General features: G+C 35.9%; 2 protein-coding genes across 6 annotated transcripts; both read left to right on the forward strand.

Annotated features, from left to right (window-relative positions):
- The first annotated feature begins 98 nt into the window (after positions 1-98).
- On the forward strand, positions 99-9,560 carry LOC113726048 (receptor-like protein 4). Of its 5 annotated transcripts, none has more exons than XR_011839000.1 (10): positions 99-442; positions 1,650-2,708; positions 3,600-3,747; positions 4,644-4,715; positions 5,007-5,078; positions 7,063-7,134; positions 7,237-7,314; positions 7,701-7,804; positions 8,499-8,680; positions 9,085-9,560. XR_011839000.1 is itself a non-coding variant. In XM_072074394.1 (9 exons), exons 1-9 carry the CDS (start codon positions 358-360, stop codon positions 9,204-9,206), a joined length of 1,890 nt encoding a protein of 629 aa, XP_071930495.1. In that variant the 5' UTR covers positions 102-357; the 3' UTR covers positions 9,207-9,560. The 5 variants fall into 5 exon arrangements, 3 of the variants coding, with proteins under 3 accessions (XP_071930497.1, XP_071930495.1, XP_027105332.1); XR_011838999.1 differs by having other exon boundaries at positions 100-442; positions 9,089-9,560; XM_072074394.1 differs by lacking the exon at positions 7,701-7,804 and having other exon boundaries at positions 102-442.
- A 12,278-nt stretch (positions 9,561-21,838) lies between these two features.
- On the forward strand, positions 21,839-22,699 carry LOC113726049 (ethylene-responsive transcription factor 12). Its single transcript, XM_027249533.2, has one exon. It carries the CDS (start codon positions 22,007-22,009, stop codon positions 22,487-22,489), a length of 483 nt encoding a protein of 160 aa, XP_027105334.1. The 5' UTR covers positions 21,839-22,006; the 3' UTR covers positions 22,490-22,699.
- The last annotated feature ends 1,279 nt before the right edge of the window (positions 22,700-23,978 follow it).

Genomic DNA, 23,978 nt, shown 5'->3' on the forward strand with positions numbered 1-23,978 from the left:
CCATAATAAACCAATTTCTCCATGGGAACCTGGCTTGCCTCGCGGCAGTCCAATCAAAACTTAGCAGCTTCTGAATAAAAATAATTAATCTTCAACTGTCTCTACCTGTACAGCACGCACGTCCCTTAAACGCTCACCTTTCTTCTCACGCACAAACACGCAGTCCATTGTCTCGTACTTCCCTGTCCCCTGCTCCTAGTAGAAAGTAAACACCTCGGAGAAAAATAAATACTACTAGATTAAGAATAAGCTTTGTGGATCAATGGGAGAAGAATGTGATATGGGCACCACATAGTACATAGACAAGGTTGGATAAACAAAACCAAACAAAAAAGCAGAGCAAAAGAAGTCTGCAATATGCTGAGACCAAGAGGGTTCTTCGTACTCTTCTTTATCTCCTTCTGCTTCTTCTCATCTCTCAAACCTTCATTCCCTCGTCCTGGTTAGTCTTTCTTTTCCTTCCTTACTTTACTTTTTTTCTCATTATATAGTAGCAAGCAACTAGTATTACTATCTTTTTTCACATTTATTGCATAATCTATAGTTGAACTGATTTGTTATGTGCTGTGGATAGAGCCCAGAATTGCATTTAGTCTGCATTACTCAAAGGGTCTTTGATTTATAAATTTGAATCCCAGGGATTATGCACTTTGTTGGGGTAATGATGAAAGTGCTCTTTACTAATTCAGTGCTCTCTGTGAGTTGGCTGGTAGTTGTCTGAAAGGTCAAATCGAATTTTTTTTTACCTGGATAATTTGGAAACATAGGTTCTTGATTCATTTAGTAGGATAATTACTCGGGGTGTTGGATGTAACTGTGGGGCTAATTTTGATTCTTTTTTAATAGAGTGGATAGTTGATATGTTAAGGAAATTGTATACTAGCTCCAAAATTTGGTGAGTGTTTAGTTGGTGGTTAAGGAATGTATTACTTAAAGTTGTGATTCTTTCCTAATATTCACCACACTTTGTTTTTTTTTTTTTCCCCCAAAAGGGAAGGAAATCAGTCTATGAAAGGAACTGTTTTTTGTATTGTTAGTCTTTGCTGGGTTACACAAATTGATTAGGGAAGAGAAGGTGAAAGAAGGGGTTGGGGGGGACGAGGACAAAAAAGAAATGAGCAAAATGAGGTATTTTGCCAGTAAAGTTTCTATCTTCATCCACTAAATTGGGCTTTTGGAAGTCAAATTACTAGCTTTGTAAGAGTTCTGAAGTTCTTTCATGCTTAATTCTCTAAATTTTTTTATTTCTCTCCCGCAAAGTGAAGGTAAGGTAGAAGAATAAAAAGCACAGTTCTTTGTCACTTCAAATGCAGTGTCAACAATATTACTGGTTTCTTAAACCGTGTTTACTTATTTGGAAGATCAATGAAGAGTTATTGCTAGAGTATTAGTGACAATGGATGTTAAGACTCAAAAACACAACATAAACAGACAGATGTACCTTGCCATCATACAATGAGGCAAATAGTTAAACTGTTATAGCTGCATGCTTGCTATCTGAGCTAGTCTTCTTCCAGTTCTTATCTAGTCAACAACTTTGACTATGACAAATGCATGAAATTACTTATACATTAATTTGAGACCCAAAGTGTATATAGGCCAAGGACATGGAAGAAGATTTGATTCATGATTTCCTTTGTTTATTGCAGCACCATATGTGATGAGAATAAGTTGTGGAGCTCGTGCAGATGTCCGGACTTCCCCAACTAATACTCTATGGTATAAGGATTTTGCATATACGGGAGGAATACCAGCTAATGGAACCCGCCCAAGTTTTATAACTCCAAGTCTTGATACTCTTCGCTATTTTCCTTTATCTGAGGGACCTGAAAATTGTTACAATATCAATAGAGTACCTCATGGCCACTACACTGTTAGGATCTTCTTTGGATTAGTTGCAGAGCCAAATTTTAACAATGAACCCTTGTTTGATGTTTCCATAGAAGGAACACTAGCTTATTCTTTGCCATCTGGGTGGAGCAATCATGATGATGAGCAGGCATTTGTCGAAGCCCTTGTGTTCCTTGAGGATGGGACTGCATCACTTTGCTTCCATAGCACTGGTCACGGAGATCCAGCAGTAATGGCAATCGAAATTCTTCAAGTTGATGATGGAGCATACTATTTTGGCCCTGGACATGGTCAAGGGACAATTCTGAGGACTGTTAAAAGATATAGTTGTGGTTCCGAGCATCAAAAGTTTGGTGCTGACTACAGTGCTGACAGTTGGGGTGGGGATCGATTTTGGGATTCCCGCCTAACTTTTGGTCAGAGTAATGATCACACCATATCTACAACAAACAGCATCAAAGTACCCTCATCATCACCTAACTTCTATCCTGAAGCTCTCTACCAGACTGCTCTTATTAGTACAGATAATCAACCTGATTTAGTCTACACAATGGATATTGACCCGAACAGAAACTACTCAGTTTGGTTGCATTTTGCAGAAATTGATCCTTCAGTAACTGCTGCAGGGAAAAGGGTATTTGACATTTTGATAAATGGTGATGCTGTGTTTCGAGATGTTGACATTGTCAAAATGACTGGTGCTATTAATACAGCTCTAGTGCTGAATACAACTGTTCCTGTTAGTGGTCGAGGTTTGACAATCAGTTTGCACCCTACAAAGGGTAATCATGCCATAATCAATGCTATTGAGATATTTGAGATTGTAGCAGCAGAATCCAAAACATTACCTGATGAAGGTACAGAGCAAAATTTTCTCACTTTCTCCCATGTCTTCTTAGCTAATGTTTTGTTTTGGGGTAAAGCTCACTTGACTCATGCACACTAACCTCCTTGTTCTCTTTCAACTAGAAACACTACCATAGGTTACCTACAATGTAATGGTCTATGATGCTAGCTATGCAGCAAAATGAAACTATGCTGCAGTTCCTCCTTTTTGTTTTGGGGTAAAGCTCACTTGACTCATGTACACTAATCTCCTTGTTCCCTTACAACTAGAAACACTATCATAGGCTACCTACAAGCTATGCAGCAAAATGAAACTATTCTGTAGTTTCTCCTTTTGTTCTTATTACCGTGCTGGCTTTGGGATGGCTTGTTCAATAATTTTTACTTTTGTATGTAACAAGAGAGATGTAAGACCACCATAATCTCCTGGAAGGAGTGAAAAACTGGAATTTGTTCATGATCCTTCATAACTCGGGACATGGAATTTACCATAGTGCTTATAGAATTTGTTCTCATTCCTTGAAATGGTTGTCACATAGCTATCATCCCAACATTTTATTTGTTTTTTTTTCTGGATTAAATGGTTTTGTTAAAAGCTTTTACATTAATTAGATATGTTTCTTCCCTCTAGTCTCCCTTCATTTACTATGAGCATGGTATGTTGGGATGCTTCTTAGTGCATGTGGGATAATGTTACAAATGATAGTCTATGTGTCTTCATGTTGGAAAATCTTTTGAGGGTGTAGGTTTACTGGTCTAGTCATGAGTCGTCGCCGCATTCTTATGTTGTCATTGCATAGTGCTGTTTACCACTGTTGTCGCCTGTGTTTGATTTTATTTCCCTTATACTAAGGCATGCCATTTTAAGTTTTTGGGAAATCTTTTGTTTTCCTTTGTGATAGTTCGAGCATTGCAGTCATTGAAGACTGCTCTTGGGCTTCCTCTTCGTTTTGGATGGAATGGAGACCCTTGTGTTCCCCAGCAGCATCCGTGGAGTGGAGCTGATTGCCAATTTGACAAAGTTTCAAATAAATGGGTTATTGATGGGCTGTACGTAATTGAAGTTTTATACCCTTTATTCATGATATAAATTTTACTGGTACCCAAATATGTATTACCACCACTAAATTGAGTGTCTAAGTTTTAGTGAAATTATTTCTTGGGCTAATGGAGCAAAACTGCAAAATTGGAAGACCTTTAGACACTGGTCTGTACGTAAACTTCTAAGTTGGTTGAGAAGATAATTGAATAAGTCAGATTTTTAACATTGTTTAGAATGGGATCTAGTGACCTCTTTTGTGGGGCTTCTTCCAGTTGTATTTATGGCATTATGGACAGTCTTTTTAGCAGTATACAGCTCAGCTGCTTAGAAGTGTTACACCGATTAGGGCACAGAGAGTGGAAATTTACTTGATCATTGACTTTATGTTATTAGACCAGTTTATTTTTATACAAGTACTTAACAAATTATAACAAAATTTATGGCCACATCTGCATATTATTTTAATTTTCCTTTGCCCAAAGTACATCTCACTGGTTTTATTATTATTATTCTTCTTGTTCTATCGTACAAATTTTGTCTTTTGGGTTTTTAGTTATGCTGTTGACCATGATACACTGTTTCCCCTTTTTTCATGAGACATCTTGATGACAAAATTTACAAAAGGTGGCAATTTTCCAAAATTGTACTGATTTTTAGTCTGCTTGAAGCAAAGTATCAGGCACAAGAAGTGAGATTAATCTTTCCGTAGATTCTTGCGAAAGTATATAAGAAATTTAGGTTTGTAGCAGTACTTCTAAGATTTAGTTTGTATGCTGAATTCTAACTTCGGAAAAGTCAAAATATTTCTGTATATGATACAGCACAAATGATTTTCCCGTGAATTACTATTTGATATTGACGTCTCATGTTTATTTCCTAAAATCTATCTGCTTTGCAATGACAGTGGTCTTGACAACCAAGGGTTGAGGGGCTTTTTGCCAGCTGACATATCAAAATTGCACAATCTGCAGAGCATGTAAGCTATAGTTTTATTTAAGCAGCACGGTTACAACTCCATTTAGTCCTCATTGGCATCAAAATCATAACATCTCTTACACCATCTCATCGCATGATCAGTAGTTGATTTTGATGCTAAGATTGGTTAGTATCATGTTTATTGAGTAATGAACCATAATCTTAGAAGGAGAAGTGCTAAGCACGAGCTTTATTTTGTCATCATGTCAATTGTTCTTGTACTAAATTCTGTTTCCTTGATTTTAAAATCATTTTGTCTATCATATTATCTCTATAATTGGTGTAATTGCAGAAATTTTAGTGGAAACAGCATTGGCGGAGTAATTCCTTCCTCTCTTGGAACAATTTCTAGCCTAGAAGTACTGTGAGTAAATCTTCTGCATTTATTAACTTACATCCTTTTTTTATTGGCAAAATGCCAGTGGTGAATGTGTAATGAATAATGTATCCGGTAATTATATATGCCTTCTAATTTAGCCAAAGAGGGAAGCCATTCTCTGACTTTACTTCTTTCAAAAGGTTGTAAATTTTCCCAAACCATGACTCGGTTCCCAACCTTTCTCAAAAGGGTAGTTTTGCATGTTAATGTCTTCTAACAAATTAGACAAAAGACTCTCATTAGTGTAATCCTCCCTAATTCTGCTGAAGACTGATGTACAATCAGATTGGATGGTAGTTCTTCACCAGCCCTTCTTTTTTGGCTTTTAGCATTGCCAGTCAGACTGCAGCTGCCTCTTAAACAGCTGCATCTGTGGAATGATTTAAATGGATAGCCGAGGTTCCTAGCAGTCCCTTGCCAGTTTCTAGCTACTGCTTCCACTCCAGCTTGGATTTTCTTATTGTGCAGTGCTGCATCAGTGTTGATTTTGATTATTTTGGGACATGGTGAAATTGATCTTTCCTCCTCAGCTACAGCAGCCTAGTGTTCCTCGTGTTTATCCTGCTTCCTCACTTATTTAAATTCTCCCCGCTCTTTTGCTACTTTTGTTATTATGGAATTACCATCTATATTACCTTCATTAAAGTTATGTTCATCTCTCGCTTTCCATAAGAAATTTGCATTTAATTCAGTACGACCTATTCCATTCACTCTGCTAGCTGAAATTTCTCCACCATTTCCAGAAATTCCTTCATTCCTCCTTTAAGGCATGTGTCTGTATTTGAAATTCCTTCCATGCCAGTTCCACCCTCTTGCAAAATAGCAAAAGGGCAACATGTGTTTAGTTGTATCCACTCCTTCACCACATCCTTTACATTTGGGATTCCCTTTCCCCATCCTTCTCAAAATTAAGATGGTGATTTAGTTTTGTGCTTACTGTTCGGGGCCAAAAATTCTTCGATATACTTTATCTTTTTAACATTTATGCTGGATGCGCCTTCCCTCTCCACCTTCTACTTAGAAATTGAGTCGTTGGTGAGCTCATATGCACTGACCTGATATTTTGTTCTTGATGCAAAAATGAGCAAAAAACCAAGTTAAAAGAATAATTTCTCAATTTTTAACAACTATTGTTGCTTCTTCATGGATATGTGCTGTTGCAGTTCATCTCACAATGACTAGTACCAGTTATCGAACTAAGATAATTACAGAATATCACTTAAATGTGGGTTGTGTGTGTAGTACTTCTTCTTACTTAGCTATGGTTCATTAGGTTCCTATAATTGTTGTGTTTGGTGAGATATCTCTAGCAATCTACTATGGTGTAATAAGTTTAAACCAGTAGACCTTTCACTAGCTTTATCCTGCAAATTTATGCCTGGCATGTTTTTAATCTCTGATGTCCCAAAGTAAAAGACTTACAAATAAGATGCATATGGAACTTCCAAGCAAGCATTTATTCTATCTGTCACCGTCTATGCTTCTTATCTCAATACATACTACATAGGAATTTAATATTACACAAATTTTGACATTTTCATTGCTATTACTTTTGGTTGGGGGGAGGGTTGTTAGAGGTGTTATTGCCTAATTATCCTCTAATTCAGTTTTGCAAAAGCTACTCGTTATGAATCATAAAGGTCATCATTTGTGTGATTGTTTGTAGTGTGCATGCACATATATATCTAGAATTAGTGAACCTTGAGTGACACCACATTTATGATTTTACACTGTCATTCTTTTGTCATAAAGTGAAGATAATACTGTTCCTATCATGTTAAACAGTCTAATCTAATTGCTGCAGATAACTGGACCAATTATGGATGGTCTGATTGCTTCATCCTTATTTTCTTTTTTTTTTTGGGTTCACTTTCTGCATCTTTAGTATTTGTACGAGGCACAACTTTTTTGATGCTTGTGTTGATTTTGATCTTTCTTTCTGATTGCTGAAGACCATTTTGGTTTACAGGGATCTTTCTTACAACTTCTTTAATGGGTCGATCCCTGAAAGCCTTGGCCAGTTGACTTCATTACGAATACTGTAAGGTTATCCAAATTTGTTGCTTTGTGGGTTTTAGTGAACAATCACAATACCATATTGATATTTGGGAGTTGGCTTCTATTGTTGGATTTGTTTGTTTAGGAATCTCAATGGTAACTCTCTCTCAGGAAGAGTCCCAGCTGCATTAGGAGGAAGATTGTTGCACAGAGCTAGCTTTAAGTATGTTCACTATTGACTCTGTTTTTAGGCTATGGTACTGATTACGCATCTGCTTGATTTTGGGTAGTCATATTCAGCAAGGCCTAGGATGGCCTAGTTGTGGGTGGTTAAATCCTTCCATGCTTGGTAATATAGCAGACATAGTATGACCTAGATATTCTGTTTCAGTCAAAATCCGGCCCATTGGGATGGGATGCTTCACTGATAGAAGCCTCTCAAGGTACTATTTAGCTGCTGCACTTAGTCTTAAGACCATAACTTTTGCTGGTTTTGAACCTTGTCTAGCTTGCGAACTGGTTTAATGTGTATAAGCCAGATGTGTACAATACCATGAATTCCTGATGACTGGGCTGTAGTCTCATGGTCTTCAAAACGTTTGACTATAGGTTGAAGTGTCTGGTAAATACCTGTCCCAGGATGACAGTGCAGCTACTTTCCCAGTGTGGAATGTTAACTTGCTTTAGCCCACTGGTGGATCTAATGGCAGGCGGTGAGCGGCCCCAAGATTTCTAGAATTCTTTCGTTATCCTTTAAAATAATCGAAGTATTCATTTATATCGTATCAAAGTTTGATTTTGCCTCCCCAAAATTTTATAAATCCTTCAACATCCCATTGAAAACTTCAAAAATTTCCATGTAAACACTAGAGTTCTCCACCCTCACCCCCCCCAAAAAATTTTTTTCAACATATAAGAGTACCTTCTTAAATGCACATCTTTACTATTCTCCACCCATCCAACACCCCCAACCACCCCCCCCCCCCAAAAAAAAATGGAAAACATTAACCTCTGGCTCCTCCAGCGCTTTAGCCTTTGGAATATGACTATTTACTGTGCATTGCCCTTGTCCCTCTTTGGTTTAATTACTACTTTAATAAAATATTAGCAGCTCCTTGGTAAACATTTTTGTGTTTGCCTAAATTGCCCTCATGATAAAAGGTTTTATGACCTTTAATAACTACTCGTGTTCAAATAACTTGCATGATTTCCCGTCTATGTTTTTTGTCATGTTATATGATTAAAAGTTATTTGTCTTGAAAAACAAGTATTCATTACTAGTCAAGTCTGAAGGATTTGGATTCTTACGTGTCAGCTACAGTAAACATCAGCACTGTATCAAATAACAGAATTACCAGAATTGATGTGCAACTTTTTGTTCAGAAACTCACTCTGGATTTTTTCTAGTTTCACGGACAATGCTGGTCTCTGTGGTATTCCTGGCTTGCGAACGTGTGGACCTCATCTCTCAGCCGGTGCAAGAGTTGGCATTGGATTGGGGGTATGTGTATCATTCCTGCTGATTGCAACCTGCTTGACTTGTTGGTGGAAAAGGCGCCAAAATATTCTCCGAGCTCAAAGAATTGGAGGTAAGGACATTCATCTCAAGTTCATATTCTCGCAATAATTTGCAACTATGGGAAGTTAGTACCCTCTGAAATTGATGATCCTCCCATGCTCATAAAATGTGCTTTGGTTTTCCTTTCTTGGTTTAATTATCTATTGCCATAATGGAAAACCAGATATATTGGGCCACAAACAAGGTTGCATGCATCACAAACACAAACACTCTCTCTCTCTCTCTCACACACACACACACACAAACACACTTGTTCAGAAAGAGCATATGGACGCATGCATGTTCTTGCACATACTATGTAAATTTGCAAAAGGGGAGAAAGGGCGGTAGAAGGTGTATTGCTTGATGCTGTTTTAGATAAATACGCGAGTATCAATTCTAATGAGTTGCTCTTTGTAAATCTTGATCTTTCAGCAAGAGATGCTCCTTATGCAAAGGCAAGAACTCAGTTCAACCGTGATGTGCAATTGACAAGACATCATGGTCATGAACATGCTCGCACAGCTGCTGAAAATGGGCCAAGCTTGCTTGCATGATCAGCTAGCTATTAGCAGCCATACTTGACATCCCTTTTTGTTGGCTGGATGAGGTGTACATTACCATTCGTTTCTGGTGTCAATTTGCATGATTTTGGCTTGAAAGTTCTATTTTTTATACCACAAAATAGCAATACCCTCAGAACTGTTAAGTTAATCTTTAACCAGGTGCTGTTTTGGATATGAATGTCCCAGATGGGAAGATTGCTGTAAATCTGTGTCATTTTTTTCTTTTTTTGGCAGCAGTATCAGAAATACGTAGCATTTAGGAAAGCCCGTGTATAAAACTTAATGCACTTGAGCGTCCAAGGATGTATGATTAGAATAGCCTCGTGACCTCCTTGCAGTTCCAAATTGACTCTCCGTCCTCCTCGTTAACTTATCAATTTTGCCCTTCATATTAATGTTTAAGAGGCTGTTGTTTTCGGGGGTGACCTACCACTATTTTTGACTTTTTACTTGGATGCTAATAGCGTGGTGCAGGGCTCTCATGCATCTTTTTTCTTTTTTAATCATTTTTTTTGTTTTCCAAGAGTGCAAGAGACTAATTTGGAAGTATAAATATCACTTCCCTTGTGTATATATTTTGCATATAAGATTTACTCAGAATATTAAAATCTTCAAACTGAAAACCTTCAACATTGAGTGGCTAAAATCGTGGGGCGGGTTTTGATCCACTAACACGCAGAGGGGCAGTCGTAGATCACCTTAGATTAGATCCCCCAGAACATCTTTGGATGGAAGTCCAGCCCAATGCTGATCGCAAAAAATGCACAAGTATTTGGACTCCGTGCCCATTGGTTTGTCTGTGAATTGAAGAGCAACGCCTAGCATTGGGACTTTTTCTTTGTTTTGGGCCAAACGTAGCAGATTGATTTCGTTTGGTTAAGTAAGTGCCAGGGCTTTTGCTTTTCCGGAATTTTAAATACAAGTTTAGGCTGCATAGCACCTTTTTCTTTCACATTTCAATTGATAGAGCATAGGCTACATTAAGATTAGTGAGGTAGGTTCAAGTCCGTCCTACTTATTTCCCCAAAAAAAAAAGTCCTAATTGTTCTTTCCTCTTCACAAATTTCTTATTATTTTATGATTCCACCATCCTATCATATATGTACACACACTGATAACTAATACCTTCTTTTGTATTCATATAATTTTCGTAATTAATCTTATCGTTTCAAAATCTAACACGTGATATACATACTAACAGGTGCTCATACATAGACAAACCCTTGTTTTATTTTTTCTAATTTCCTTCTTGGGGCATTTGTTGTTTTTTTTTTGGGGGGGGGGGGGGGGGGGGGAGGGGGTGGTTTAAGTTTACTTATTTTGGATAAAAAACTCTTCTAGCTTTTGACAGGCAGAGCAACCAAGATTAATTCTACTTGGCACCTTTAAAGATTTAACTGTTCTCATTTTGCACCCTTAATAGCTACTTTTTTTTTTTTTGTTGTCATCATCACTTTATTATATTATTCTATTTTATCATAATCTAAGGGGAGGCTTAATTGGACCTATGAGGGACTGATGGGAATTGAACCACCACTGGATCAGACGATGCACCCATATGAATTTTCTATATTATTTTATTCTATCCAAATACAAGGAAGAGGCTCAATTGGACTTATGGGGGATCGATGGGAATTGAATCACCACCGGACCAAACGGATGCACTATACATTCGTATACATTTTTTTAAGAAAATCACGTATCGTAACAATTGATGGGGGATAAGATTTAAACTCTTGACGTACCAATCCATTAACCAAGCTGGCTTGGTGGTTGGTTCTTAACAGCTACTGTCAGTAACTCCTAAAAAATAACAAGGAGTAATGCAAAGGAAGACCGAATATGTAATGTAACTCCATCCGCTCATCTTGCAAGGGAAATGACGTCTATATTCTTTAAAAATTCTTTGGTGCTTTCTCGTGACATATTTTGTCAGTAAAACAAATTATTTACGCAATTCACAAATTATTAGCTTGTCACTGCTGAAAGAGATCTGACTAATAGGGTTCCGTAAGAATTGGGGTAAAGAGGGAGAGCAACATGGGAACTTCCTGTACGATGAATTAGACAGAAATGATTCATAGAACAAAAAAAATAAAAATAAAAATAAAAAAAAAAAGAAAAGGATTGATGACGCAAACCCAATGAAAGAGACGCATCGAGTGTTGGTACAGAAGAGACATACAGAAGGGCAGAAGTGTCAATCAATCAGAAAAAAAAGTCAAAAACCAGTTTCCAACCAAAGCATCACACACGTGTCATTCGCAACAAGCGGGTCTATTGCCATATTCAGTGCTTCCGTCTGGTTTTTACCAACTTCCATTACTGCCCTACCCTACTACACTCTACCCTACAAAATTTTCACTCAGAACACTCGAGACACAGAAAAAGGACACAAAGTGTAGGACCCCACATCCCCTCCCCGCGCCCCTGCCACCACCGCCCACTTGACCACGCAAGCCGCGTCAATTTACAGATTTCACCCTACCCCGAGCCAACCCAGGTACCCGAGCCACCACACAACGGAAGCAAAACTAAACGCAAAATCGGCTGTCCCCTTCAACTCAGACACCACGTAATGTACCCAGTACGCCACGTGGGCCTCTGACACCAATTACTACTGCACTCTAATCTGTACTCTTCTGCCTGCAGAGCAGAGAGCACCGCACCGCACCGCACCATTCTCCACCTCTCCTCTAAATTCAGCTGCCAGGCCAGGGGCAGGGTAGGGGTCCTCCATTGTGCTGAGTGACTAGGGCCAGGGTCTCTCTCTCTGTCCTACCCACCCCTCACCCACCCCACAGCAGGGCACAAATACTACTACTGTCCTCCACTAGTAATGTGACACCACACCTGCCCAATGTCATCCACTGCTGCTGCTGCTACTCCACTTCTGCTTCTGCTCCAAGTATTATAAGAGGCTTCCATGGTTCAGTGCTACATAAATATGTGAAGGATGGGTGAAAATTATGTTGGTGAATAATTTGTATGTAGTGACTTATAAGTAATTTATAGTTTTGAGATAAATCGTGATCTGTGTTAGTGAGTTGATGTATGTAATATAAAGAAATAATTAAAAAATATGTTCATAAAAAAATATAATATTTTTGAGTAAAAAATTGTAATTTATTAAAAATTTTATATAAATATAAAACACAGATAAATTGATGAATTAGCTACTAGTGAATATTCTACAATGTTGATGCTTTCAACATAATGCCTGAGTAGCAAGACTCAAGAATGTGCACCCATACGCCTTATTTTAAACATCAAGCCATTCTTGAATAATTGTTTTGTTGCAGTAAATGGTGGGGAACAGTTTGACTAGATAAAGCTAATAAAAATTAGATGTTAAGAAATTGAGTAATTATTTTCTTCATTCTGTAATTTGAACGTCAGTTTGATCTTAAAAAAAAAAACTAATGGTCTGTTTGAATACCATAATTTGGAAACAAAATTCAAATACTATTTAGCTTACATTATAAACACATTTGTTAAGAGTTGTAGTTTAGGTTTATAGGAAAAAAAAAAAAACTTTTTTCTTGGTTAGGATTTCCAATGAAGGAGCCAATAATATTTTCTTTTGTACCCAAAGGCCCCAGTGCAGAATTGACTTCGATTGGACGAAGGTCAATCATGAAAATTGATTTGATAAAGGGATAATTCCACAAAGCTCCCTTGAGATTTCTCACAATTATAAAGAGCTCCTCTCAAATTTTAAAAATTACATATACCTCCCCTACTTTTACTGTTTAGTAACAATATAAATCCAAGAACTTACATTTTCTTTTAACAATTCTAAATTGCCCTTTTGTACAAAACTAAGAAAGAAAAACTTAGTATATTCAATCTTTTTTTTCCATATTTTGCATAAATCAACTAGCTAAATCCCTAACAACCATCCAAGCATAAGTTCTAAAATCAAGTAGTCATCCAAAATATCCTAAATTGCATATAAAGTATTAATACTTATCACGATAAAAAAAAAAAATACAAACATTGACAATCAAATTTTATTACCCCAAATTAAATATAAATGCACAAATACCTTTTCAATATAAGTTAATTTGACCTAAAACCAATATTACAACTCTCCTATGGCCTTAAAATATTAATATTTCAAAAGTAAGAATAAATTCTACTTCTTCAATAAAATCATAATAAAAATTTTCTAATCCAATGAAAGAAATCATTAAGTAATTATTGACATTTTATAAAAAAATTTCTTAACAACAAACAAAATATAACAAATTCTACAGTTTTAGTTCTTCTTCCAATTTCAATGATCAATTTCATTATTTATTTTTCTATCACTGCGAGTCTTTTCGTTTGTTTCTAGTTGGACACATAATTTACTCCTTTTGCAGATTTTGTAATTTCAATTTGTTAACATCCACAAAATTGAAGATAATAAAAAGATGTTATATTAACTAGAAAATAGACAAGAGGCAGAAAAATATATTTTTTTTAGGTTTTGTAAATTTATTACCTTAAATTTAAAATTATCTACTAAGTAGAGGGCATTACATTATTTTATTATGTCAAGAGAGGTAAGTGTCATTTCTTAAACATGAGATAAGCCGAGTGAAATTGTCAATTGTTAGAAACATCAAGGGAGGTTTCTGAAATTATCCCTTTGATAAAATTATCTCTTGGCTTTTGCATTTGTTTAGATTCTATCGGTCTAAGTTATGCAGGCTTGTGACTCAATTATTATTAATAATATTCACTATTGAACAGCAAAGGAACACAATAACAAGAAAATTTTACTATTGTCGTGTCGTTCATATGTGTAGGAATCGACTTTCAAATCTATCCTTGCCTGTAGGGTAATAAAACAAACAGATAACAAGTGGCATAATCATCTCAGTCCGATTTTTCAGCTATATGTGTATGCAGTTTAGCTTACTTTATTCGGTAATTTAATACAACACACACAATAAAATTCAAACCCTTTTTATTTTTATTCTCTGAATACTTTTAAAAAATCAAATGTATGAAGCGGAATTAATACTCCAATATACAAAAAATTAACAAATCAAAATGTTTACAACAAAAACTATTATGATAATTTCAGAAACCTCCCTTGAAGTTTCTAACCTTTCACGGATCTCTACGAGGTTTTGAAAATTATACTAACATCTTTTAAACTTAAGGTTTTGGTAACATAATCAATTCAAGTGAAAATAGTATTTTAAGGAGTGAGATGATAATTTTGTTCTATGTATGTCCTTTTTTAATTGTCTCCTCAAGTTGTATTAGCAAAGAATGAAATAATTAATAAAAATCAAGAGGTATAAGTAAATTTTGAAAAGATGCATTGGCAACAACCCGAAGTAACATGCGGTGACCTTTGCAATAGTTAGTGCAAGTTGCAACAGCCATATTTTTTTTTCTTTTTACAACAACATATAAAGAACTAGGGGGGAGTGCCCGCGCATCGCACGGGTGTTTGGTCCTTGTGGGGAAGGAGGTTTTTTTTATTAAACAAACAATAATACATTGTGAGAAGAAATAAAACTTAGTATGAAAAGATAAACGATATAATCAATCAATTCACACAGCGTTACTATAAAACTGTATCAAATTGAAGGTTGTTGATAATGCAGAAAGGCAGAGCAACACAAAAAGCTAACCTTATTCTAGAATCTCCACCGAGAGCTCTTACTTGCTATTGCTGCAAACCTATAAAATTATAACCAACTCAGACCAATTGGGATTAGGCAACGCGATAAGAGTCGCTAATTGTAGGTACTAAGAACACACTGACAAAATTAAGGGAGGAACTGAAAAATTGGGGGGGTGAAATCTAACCTCACGCTGAACCACCAGGAGTAGCTGGGACTGAAGAGCATTATGAGCTGATTAGCATGAAGCTGGGTAGAATTATTTCAATCCTAAAATGCGGACAGGGAGAAACTGATAATCAACAGTTTAGGCATTAACATTAGGGGTGGCAATTTCCGACACGACCTGAAAACATGATACAAATCTAACACGAAATTAATGGATTTGGGTTGAAGTTTTGCAGGTTCGGGTCAGAATCGGGTCGAACCTGATGGACCCGAAAAGAAAATGAGTCGAATTTGGGTCAACCCGTGAGTGACCTGATATGACCCGATAACTAGTTTTATGAATTAAAAATAATTTAATAAACATAAAAATTATTTTATCTAACTAAACTAAGTTATTCTTTTTTTCCAAAGCATTAATCACTTATTCCTAAATGAATTTATTTAACTTTGTGAAATTGAAATTATTATATTATTTTTTACTTTTATACTGTTTTAATTTATTTTATATTTTGTTTGGGATAAAACACTTTTACAGTATTTTAATTTATTTTAGATTTGATTTGGGATTATTTATTTAAATTTTTATTACTTGATTATGTAATTAGTCTTGTACAAAATAAATTTTATTAGAAATTACAGTGATAAATTAATAAATAAAAATTAAGTTTCGAGTCATTTCAGGTCGACCCGCCAACCCGTCAATTCGAAATTTTCGAATTCGTGTCAGGTATTCTGACTCATTTCGGGTTGGCGAGTCAGGTTTAGGTCAGCGGGTTTTCTGTTACACCCGAGTCTCAACCCGACCTGCCAACCCGAAACGGACCCGATTGCCACCCCTAATTAATATACCAACGGTTGAGCAATTGAATTGGGTGTAATTAATGACGAAATAATAGGTAATTTCAGAGTTGATCTCAGATGGACGAGAAAACGATGAGGCAAATTGTTGTAGACAAAGGCAAAAAGGGAAAACTTAACTCCTGAAACTGAAAGGGGATAAACTGACCAACGTTTGTGACTCATAAATACATATTATAAATGATAGATAAATGGATTCCTACTATTGATAGAGAAATCGTTGGCTCATTTCCTAAATCCAATTGCCATTCAAACACTTCAGACAAAGCAACATCTCAAACGGTTATTTGTGGCTGAAAAGGGAAATTATTGGTAGTTAAGGGATATTCCGGTAATTACACCAACATACAAGCATATATGGGTTGTACAAAATGCAAAAATGGTTGCACACTAATTAAACATTCCATCAATACCGAGATAGCTTATCAATAACAACTTTAAATGTATTAAAAAGGGGTCATTTCAGTAAATATACCCAAATACATGCTTCCTTAACTTGTACCTAAAAATTTTAAACTAATACACAATATTCCACATTCCCAGAAAGCCCCCACCTATGCGGTTGAAATTCAACCTTTTTTTTGACCAAAACTCAATCTTATATAATATAAGGATACAACTAACTTTATAAAACTATTATATTATCAGTAGAAGCATCTGACTTTGAGGTGAAAATTCCTTTTATTATAGCTAGCAAGGTGAAAATAAAGTATCGGTGTAGAAAATATACAAGTCTTGGTCAACAAATTAGCAACAAATACACGAATTAGTTTTGTTTAGGCAAAGATTCAACAAAATAAGTCAGTCGAAAAATACTTCTACTTTTCTTGCTCATAAAATCCTTCTATGTGGATAATACAATGTTGTTTATCCTTATTATTGTCAAGCAATGTCAATCACAAAATGGCACCATCTTATGGTTGTAATTGATGCCATTTTTTTTAAATTATAATTATGGTAACTAATTTGAGATGAAACACTCATTATATTGGTTTAATTAATTAATCCCATTTATTTAGTACCCTAATCTTTTTTTTTTATTATCAAATATCCATTTGTAATAAAAGTGTAATATCTCAAGTCAAACTAATCCTTTCATTACATTTTTTGCAAGCAAATATTTTTAGGGGTGATTAGTAAAAGTGTCAAAATCCTCAGGAGAGGTTTCTGAAATTATCCCAAAACTATTTACGTAACTTTTAGATACAAACTTTTTGAATAGTCAAAAGCATATAAACAAACTTTTGTAGTGTCATCATCCAAATGCTGGGTTGAAAACATTATCGCCTAATTGGTCACAACACTCAAAGAAAGCGGAGAGAATCCATTGGCTGAGAAAGACGCAACGTTTCGAGATGTACGCGCGTGACCAAAATATCTTTGCAGCCAAAATGCAAAGACTTTTAATAATTACTACTCTAATCTGATCTATGTGATCAATAAGTTACTAATAGTCATTGCAGTTCATTAGTAGTGTCTACTTCTGTTTATCTTCATCATTAACCTATTCAAAAGAAATACTCTAAAATGATGACAAATGCTTAATAAAAAACATTTACAAATTCCCAATATGTTATTGTGGATTACGGAGCGACAAAAGTGCAAAACAAAAGCATTTTGTGACTTTGAAAAATTGTTTGAAATATTATTTAGAATAATTACTGTAACACTTTTTGTGATGTGATGTATATAAAATAAAAAGTTGGTTGAAAATATAAAAAGGTGAATTGAAAAATGTATTTGTGATGCAAGTAAAATATTATTTAGAATAATATGTGTATCCAAACAAACCTTGATCAAAGCAGCAGCTGCAGCCCACTATATAAAAAATACACAATTTATTGTGGTAAGAATGGATGCAGGAGTGTTTATTTCTAGATTCTTTTGTGCTAAGAAAATAAGGTAAAAGGTGACCGATTTAATTGTCTTTCTCATTTTTTTTTGTTTAAATTGTATCTTTTGGAATTTTTTTTTGTAATAAATGGAATGTTATGTATATAAAGTAAAATAGTGAATGAGAAATATGTCAAGAAAACGTTCATAACAACCCAAATAAGATACTAAATTATCCTTATTTCGACGAATAGATAACAATGTTATAATTTTATTTTGGATCCAACCCTTTTTTTTTTTGCATAAATCACTTACGTGCTGTTGCTATATATACTTTTGGGTTTAGATATATGTCATACATAAAAAATTTATTTAAATTTAAATTTAAATATTGTGACAAGCAGGTAAACCCATCAGTATATAGATTAATAGTATATGAAAGATTAATCTTTATTTCTAAGTTCTTGGATAGTGAATTATTTGTTAAAATTTTTTTTTTACATTATGAATATATTTTTTAATCATATTTTTTTTGACACGTATATTATATACAAAAAGTGTTACAGTATTTTTTAAAAATTATTTTAAATAATCTACTATCCAAACGCACTCTTTATTTTATTAGTTTGACTGATGAGTGCCTAATAGAAAAGTATTAAATGTGGAGGTACAATTAATTATGATAGTGTGTATTTACATAATAAGTTACATGTTTTTTAGATGTAGTATTAATGAGTATCTGTTGAAATAGTTGTGCTTGTTTTATTTTACTTACTATGTCTGTCCGTGGCATAATTTATTGCATGAGTGGATAAACAATTGGACGAGGAAAAGAATTATATATAAAATAAAAAATAAAAAGGTGTATGGGAGGCGCCGCTGAGCAGCGCCGTACAACAGGGTAGGGCTGACGCAAGGCATTGTTGGTAGAGTCGCATGACAAAAGCCCACACCCCCACACTTCGACACGTCTTATCAGGCGGCGGCTCCTGCTTGCCTCCTCCGAGGCCCCCACCCTCTGTTTCTCTCCTTCAGCGGCGGCCCCCACCACTTTGCCCTTTTTATTTCCTATCTTCAATCTGTCACGTGTACCGCTGCCTTGTTGGCATCCCACCCCCCGTCCACCGTTGGATCATATCAAGAGACTGCACCGATTTGGTGAAAAAATTACACCGCCTCTGCAATTGACTGGTCAACTGAATAAATGATGATTTGTTGGTACTAAAGTCCACTTTAGGACAACCACGGATCCCCTCAGACCCTAGTCTAGAACTTCTATGGATGTTCTTACCATTTTGCGACCAGGGAATAGGGAGTGGATTGGCCTCTTCTCTCTAGTCTCTACACTAAAAATACTTATTCTTGTTGCCGCTGGCAAGTCTTGGTTTTGGATCCCTTTATATATACATGTATATATTTAAACTTTCAGCCGAAATTTTCACATTGTTTTATTGCTTGGCAATTGGTCATGTAGACTTTCCAGCCTCAAAATGTTCAAAGAGTCTGGGGCGTGCACTTTAGAGGTCCAAATCAACAGCCCTGTTTGAGGTTTGAAAAGATGACAGTCATTTAGACACAAGGTGCATGCACTGTCCAGCATCCATTCAAACGTCTTGTAGAGATTGACACATGAATATAGTGTCTAAAATATACAATAACCATAAGGTCAAACTAATGAAATTTATTAAGAATATTTATTATTATTTAAGAAATTGGTCCATAAGGTCGCAATAGCTGCGCCTTTCTTGTGTCAATCTTTTAAACATTGGTATGCGTGATAAAAAATTATTTGAAATAATTATTGTAACATTATTTTTTTTAGTCAGATCATAACAGTTAGTCTAACCTATTCCTACTCTCACTCTTACTCTATCCTACACTAGAGGATCCCACTTCTACTCTATCCTACACTAGGGACAAGTCCAACGGGAAATCAACGGGGACTAAACAACTGTCGAACTAGACGAGTGTACTACACATCCGTATGAATTTAGAAAAAACACATATAATGGCACGTTAATATATGTTAGATTAAAAGAAGATTGGAAAGATAAAAACGTGTTTGTGATGAAATCAAATAATTTTTTAATAAATAATTACTGTCCAAACACACGATCATTTAGAATAATTACTATAGCATTGTTTGCGATGTAATATATTATTTAGAATGATTATAGTAGCATTTTTTTTTTTTTTTTTGCAATGAGACAAAATAATTTTGTTTAAAATAATGTCATTTAAAATAATTATAGTAGCATTTTTTGCGTTGTAATATATGTGAGATGAAATAATAATTAAAAGTATAAAAACATGTTTATAATCCAAATAAATAATAAGTAAAATATTTTTTGTATCCAAATAGACAGATCAAGTTTAACTCAAGCGTTTTCCTTGCTTCCTTTGATATGGAAATGATTTTTTTGTAAGCGCTTTTTTATTGCATAAAACGGGGAACAAATTTGTGGGAGTAAATTCATTTGATGAGATGGCAGCAGACAGATAGAATACTGCTGAGACTTGAAATCATAGCCTTGGAGATACAAGTTTCACTAGGGTTTTGCAGAAGAGGAAATGGTAGAAGACAAGAACTTTTTAAGTTCAAAGTTAGGTTGTGATGTGTTCGATCTGATTTAATATGCATATCAACAACGGTTTTTAGGCATGACAGTTTGATACAGAGTTTAGCAAATGCGAAGCTGTGGGGAGGACTTTTACAATCTCATTACAACGCAAGGAGTAGGCGGCCGCAGCACGTAACAACTGTTTAACACTCGAAGCTTTAGAATTTGCCACACATTTTGATGGAAAGGAAAGACAAATTAAAGCTTATACATTGATGAGTGTTTGGATAGCACTCTATTATCTCAAATAATATTTCGCTTATATTATTATAAACATATTTCTAACTCATTTTTTTATATACCCAATCATCTTTTTATCTCACATATATTATATCACAAAAAGTATTATAATAATTATTCTAAATAATATTTTAAATAATATCCTATCCAGAACATAATATGCACAGAGTCTCTTATTAATGGGTTGACCCCCTGGTGTCTGAAAAAGTTGATCTAGCCGTAAATGCTAATAATATGCTACGATCTTGCATGTTTCTTCCTAGAAATACTCTTCCTATAATGCTAATAACACACCTTAATAATGTCTATCCTAAGATATGTAGACCCTTTTAATGTGACATGTTTTCACTTTGTACACTTCATTGGTACTCTCTTATCACCCACCACCCCCCCCCCCCCCCTCCCAAAAAAAAAAAAAAAGAATTTGACTTGTGCTCTAAGTACGCTCTAAACAGTTAGTTGGAAATGCTATGCCCTGTATCCATCTCTTTCTTCCTTCTTTCATTTGTTTCCTTTTGCCTTTGAAATAACTTGAGAACCTTCAAACTCTGGACTTGATTCAATTCACCAATGCAGAGTGATGTATGTACGTAAGACAAAAAAATAATTGAAAAGATAAAAATATATATTAGAAATTGTGTTGGTGATGCAAACAAATAATTTTGACCAAATAATGAATATCCAAAAGCACTCATGAGATTAGTTGTTATGTGTCTAATAATGATAGTGTATATAATGTTAATATAAATAATATTAATTCTTATCTAAAAAATCCAATTGATTGACTCACTTATAATTGTGTGACTTATCTTATAGTAAGTGTGTTTGGATTGTAAATTATTTGAGATAATTTTATGAAAAAATATTGTAGTACTTTTTTGATGTGATGTATGTAAGATAAAAAAATAATTAAAAAATATATTAATAATATAATCAAATTAACATGCATGTAAATAAGGTGTAAATAAAGTGAAATAGAGACAATTCAAAGACGCTCAATCCTAGCATAAAATACCATGCTAATGTACCTAGAAGTCGCATTCTAGTTTAAAAGACAAAAAAATTTATCCAAGTATTTTTCATTTACTTACTAGTACTGTCTCTGGACAAGTGACATAATGCTGTATGATGCATCAAATCGGACGGTGGAGACATGGGAAGACGGCCCTGTCCTTAAAATTACACAATCCCTCTCTCAGCAGTTTATTTAAGGAGAGGTCGTGCCGTCCAGCCGACGATTACGGGTGACTCCGTGGGTCCCTCCACTTTTTACAACTTCCCAGCAGCTCTCCTCCTCCTTACTTCATAACGGCCCCTCCCCCCACCCCTTTCCTCCACTTCAACACAAAATCCCATTGCTCTCAGCTCCAGCTAGCTAGAGAGCGCCCCACCCAATCTTCCCTCTCAGAAGGCGCCCAACAAAAAAAAAAAAAAAAAAATCCCCATGGCTTCTCCTCGTGAAGGCCACTACAGAGGCGTACGAAAGCGTCCTTGGGGTCGCTACGCTGCTGAAATACGCGATCCATGGAAGAAAACCCGGGTTTGGCTGGGCACCTTTGACACCCCGGAAGAAGCTGCTTTAGCTTACGATGGTGCTGCTAGGTCCCTCAGAGGTGCTAAAGCCAAAACCAACTTTCCGGCGCCGCCTTCCGCCGCAACTGGGCTTTCGTTGGACTTGAACTTGCCCTCTGATAACCGGTGGGTTTCGCCTTCTGGTAGGCTCATGATCGGGGAGTTTCTGCAGACTGGAGTGCTTAACGATGTCGGTTTCAGGTCCGCTGTTGACTCTCAGGTAGCCAATGAGCAACACGTGGCGGCCTCCGGCGAGCTTCCGGCTAGGGAAATCGAAGGGCCCGGGAATTTTTTTGGGATTGTGAGACGTGGGTTGCCCATAGATTTGAACGAGCCCCCGCCTCTGTGGATGTGAAGAATGTGGATGGAGGTGTGGCATTTTCTCCACGACTTCGTTTTAGCTCCTGCAATACTACTGCTTTGAACATTTCGGGATAGAGTTCTTATTTTCGAGATGAGAGCCGGGACAAAAAAAAAAAAAAGGGTTAACTTGAGAGATGTTATCTTTATGGCTGTAAATATTTATTTCCTAATCATCCTCTATTACTGAGTATTGACCCGATGAGATCTTTCTCCACTCTTGCATTAGAATGTTTTCGTGTGGATTTCTTGTTTCTCTTCTATCTTGTTTTGTTTATTTTTGGATACTTCGGCTCCCGGCGCCACCAACCTCCTCTCGGCCGGGGGCGGATATGTATATGTATATATAAACACCTGCATGCAGAGATCATGCAAGTTGTCTCACCGTGAGCTAAAGAACACCATTCTTTCTTCTCTACTACTAATTGATAATAAGTTAATTGTCTTATAATTGTTTTTTTTTTTTCTCTTCTGGTTGCAAGTTTAGTATATGGACCACGCGCGAGAAAAGCTAGTTAGCGGAAAGGACGATGATGAATAATGGGATGTAGAGAATATTAGGAGCACGAACTGTAAAAAGAGGAAATTACTGCAACTGCAAAAAACGAGAGCCAAACGTGTGAGAGCATATAATGCAAGTGCTGCCCTTGTCCTTTTTCAGCAATATGGTACATGGTTTCCCTTGGTCCTATTTACTTTTTCAGCTCAAATTTTGCAAGAAAATAGGTAGGACTCCTCCATATTGATGGTGGTAGATTTCTTTGGACGGATGAGTAGTAGTAGTAGTGGTAGATTCACTTTTCCAATTTCTTTTCAAGCTCGTACGACTTGCTGCTTATCTTGTTCTGGCCATTCCAGTCAACGTACAAAAATTATTCATCATTATTCTCAACTTGGATGGAGGGACTGTTTACGGATTTCGCAAGACTTGTCAGAAATGGTTCATTTCACCTTGCAAGACTTTACTCATAAATGGTTCATTTCACAACTAGACTGGTTTCAAATGTTCATTTTCTTGGGAATGAATTTACAGTTTGATCGGAGGAGGGCAGAGTTGGGTTGGGAGGTTAAAATGAAACGAGGGATTGCAACCTTTTTCCATGTCAATATGCTGTTCAGGCTTGAGTGAAACTTTTTAATCACCAGCGCGTGACTCTATTCCGCAGTACATGTGTTTTATATTTTATTCATTTATTTATTATATTATAAACTAATGAATGCCACTAGGGTACACTCCCGAAAATAAGAAATATTTTAAAATTTAGGGGACCGGGAGATTGTCCACCGAAATTTTGTTGTAATTGGATAGAGTTATGGGATAATAGCCGTCACAGATTATTATGGATTTAGCCCACGTATGCCATGATTCCCCAGTTTCCAGCGAAGGGCTAGCTCTCTCTCTCACTTCACAAATTTTCCTTAAGAAATGTTTCGAGCTCAAGCCTCAATGGCATGGCTAATAAAAGAATCTTTAACACCGGCGG

The sequence above is a fragment of the Coffea arabica genome, chromosome 2c, assembly GCF_036785885.1.
Source record: "Coffea arabica cultivar ET-39 chromosome 2c, Coffea Arabica ET-39 HiFi, whole genome shotgun sequence".
In the NCBI taxonomy this organism is placed as follows: domain Eukaryota; kingdom Viridiplantae; phylum Streptophyta; class Magnoliopsida; order Gentianales; family Rubiaceae; genus Coffea; species Coffea arabica.

Bases quoted from the DNA above. Each gene is read 5' to 3' on its own strand.
- LOC113726048 (XM_072074394.1), top strand. From the start codon at position 358: ATGCTGAGACCAAGAGGGTTCTTCGTACTCTTCTTTATCTCCTTCTGC. The intron at 7,315-8,498 runs GTATGTTCACTA...GATTTTTTCTAG, and splicing joins TTGCACAGAGCTAGCTTTAA to TTTCACGGACAATGCTGGTC. The intron at 8,681-9,084 runs GTAAGGACATTC...TTGATCTTTCAG, and splicing joins CCGAGCTCAAAGAATTGGAG to CAAGAGATGCTCCTTATGCA.
- LOC113726049 (XM_027249533.2), top strand. From the start codon at position 22,007: ATGGCTTCTCCTCGTGAAGGCCACTACAGAGGCGTACGAAAGCGTCCT.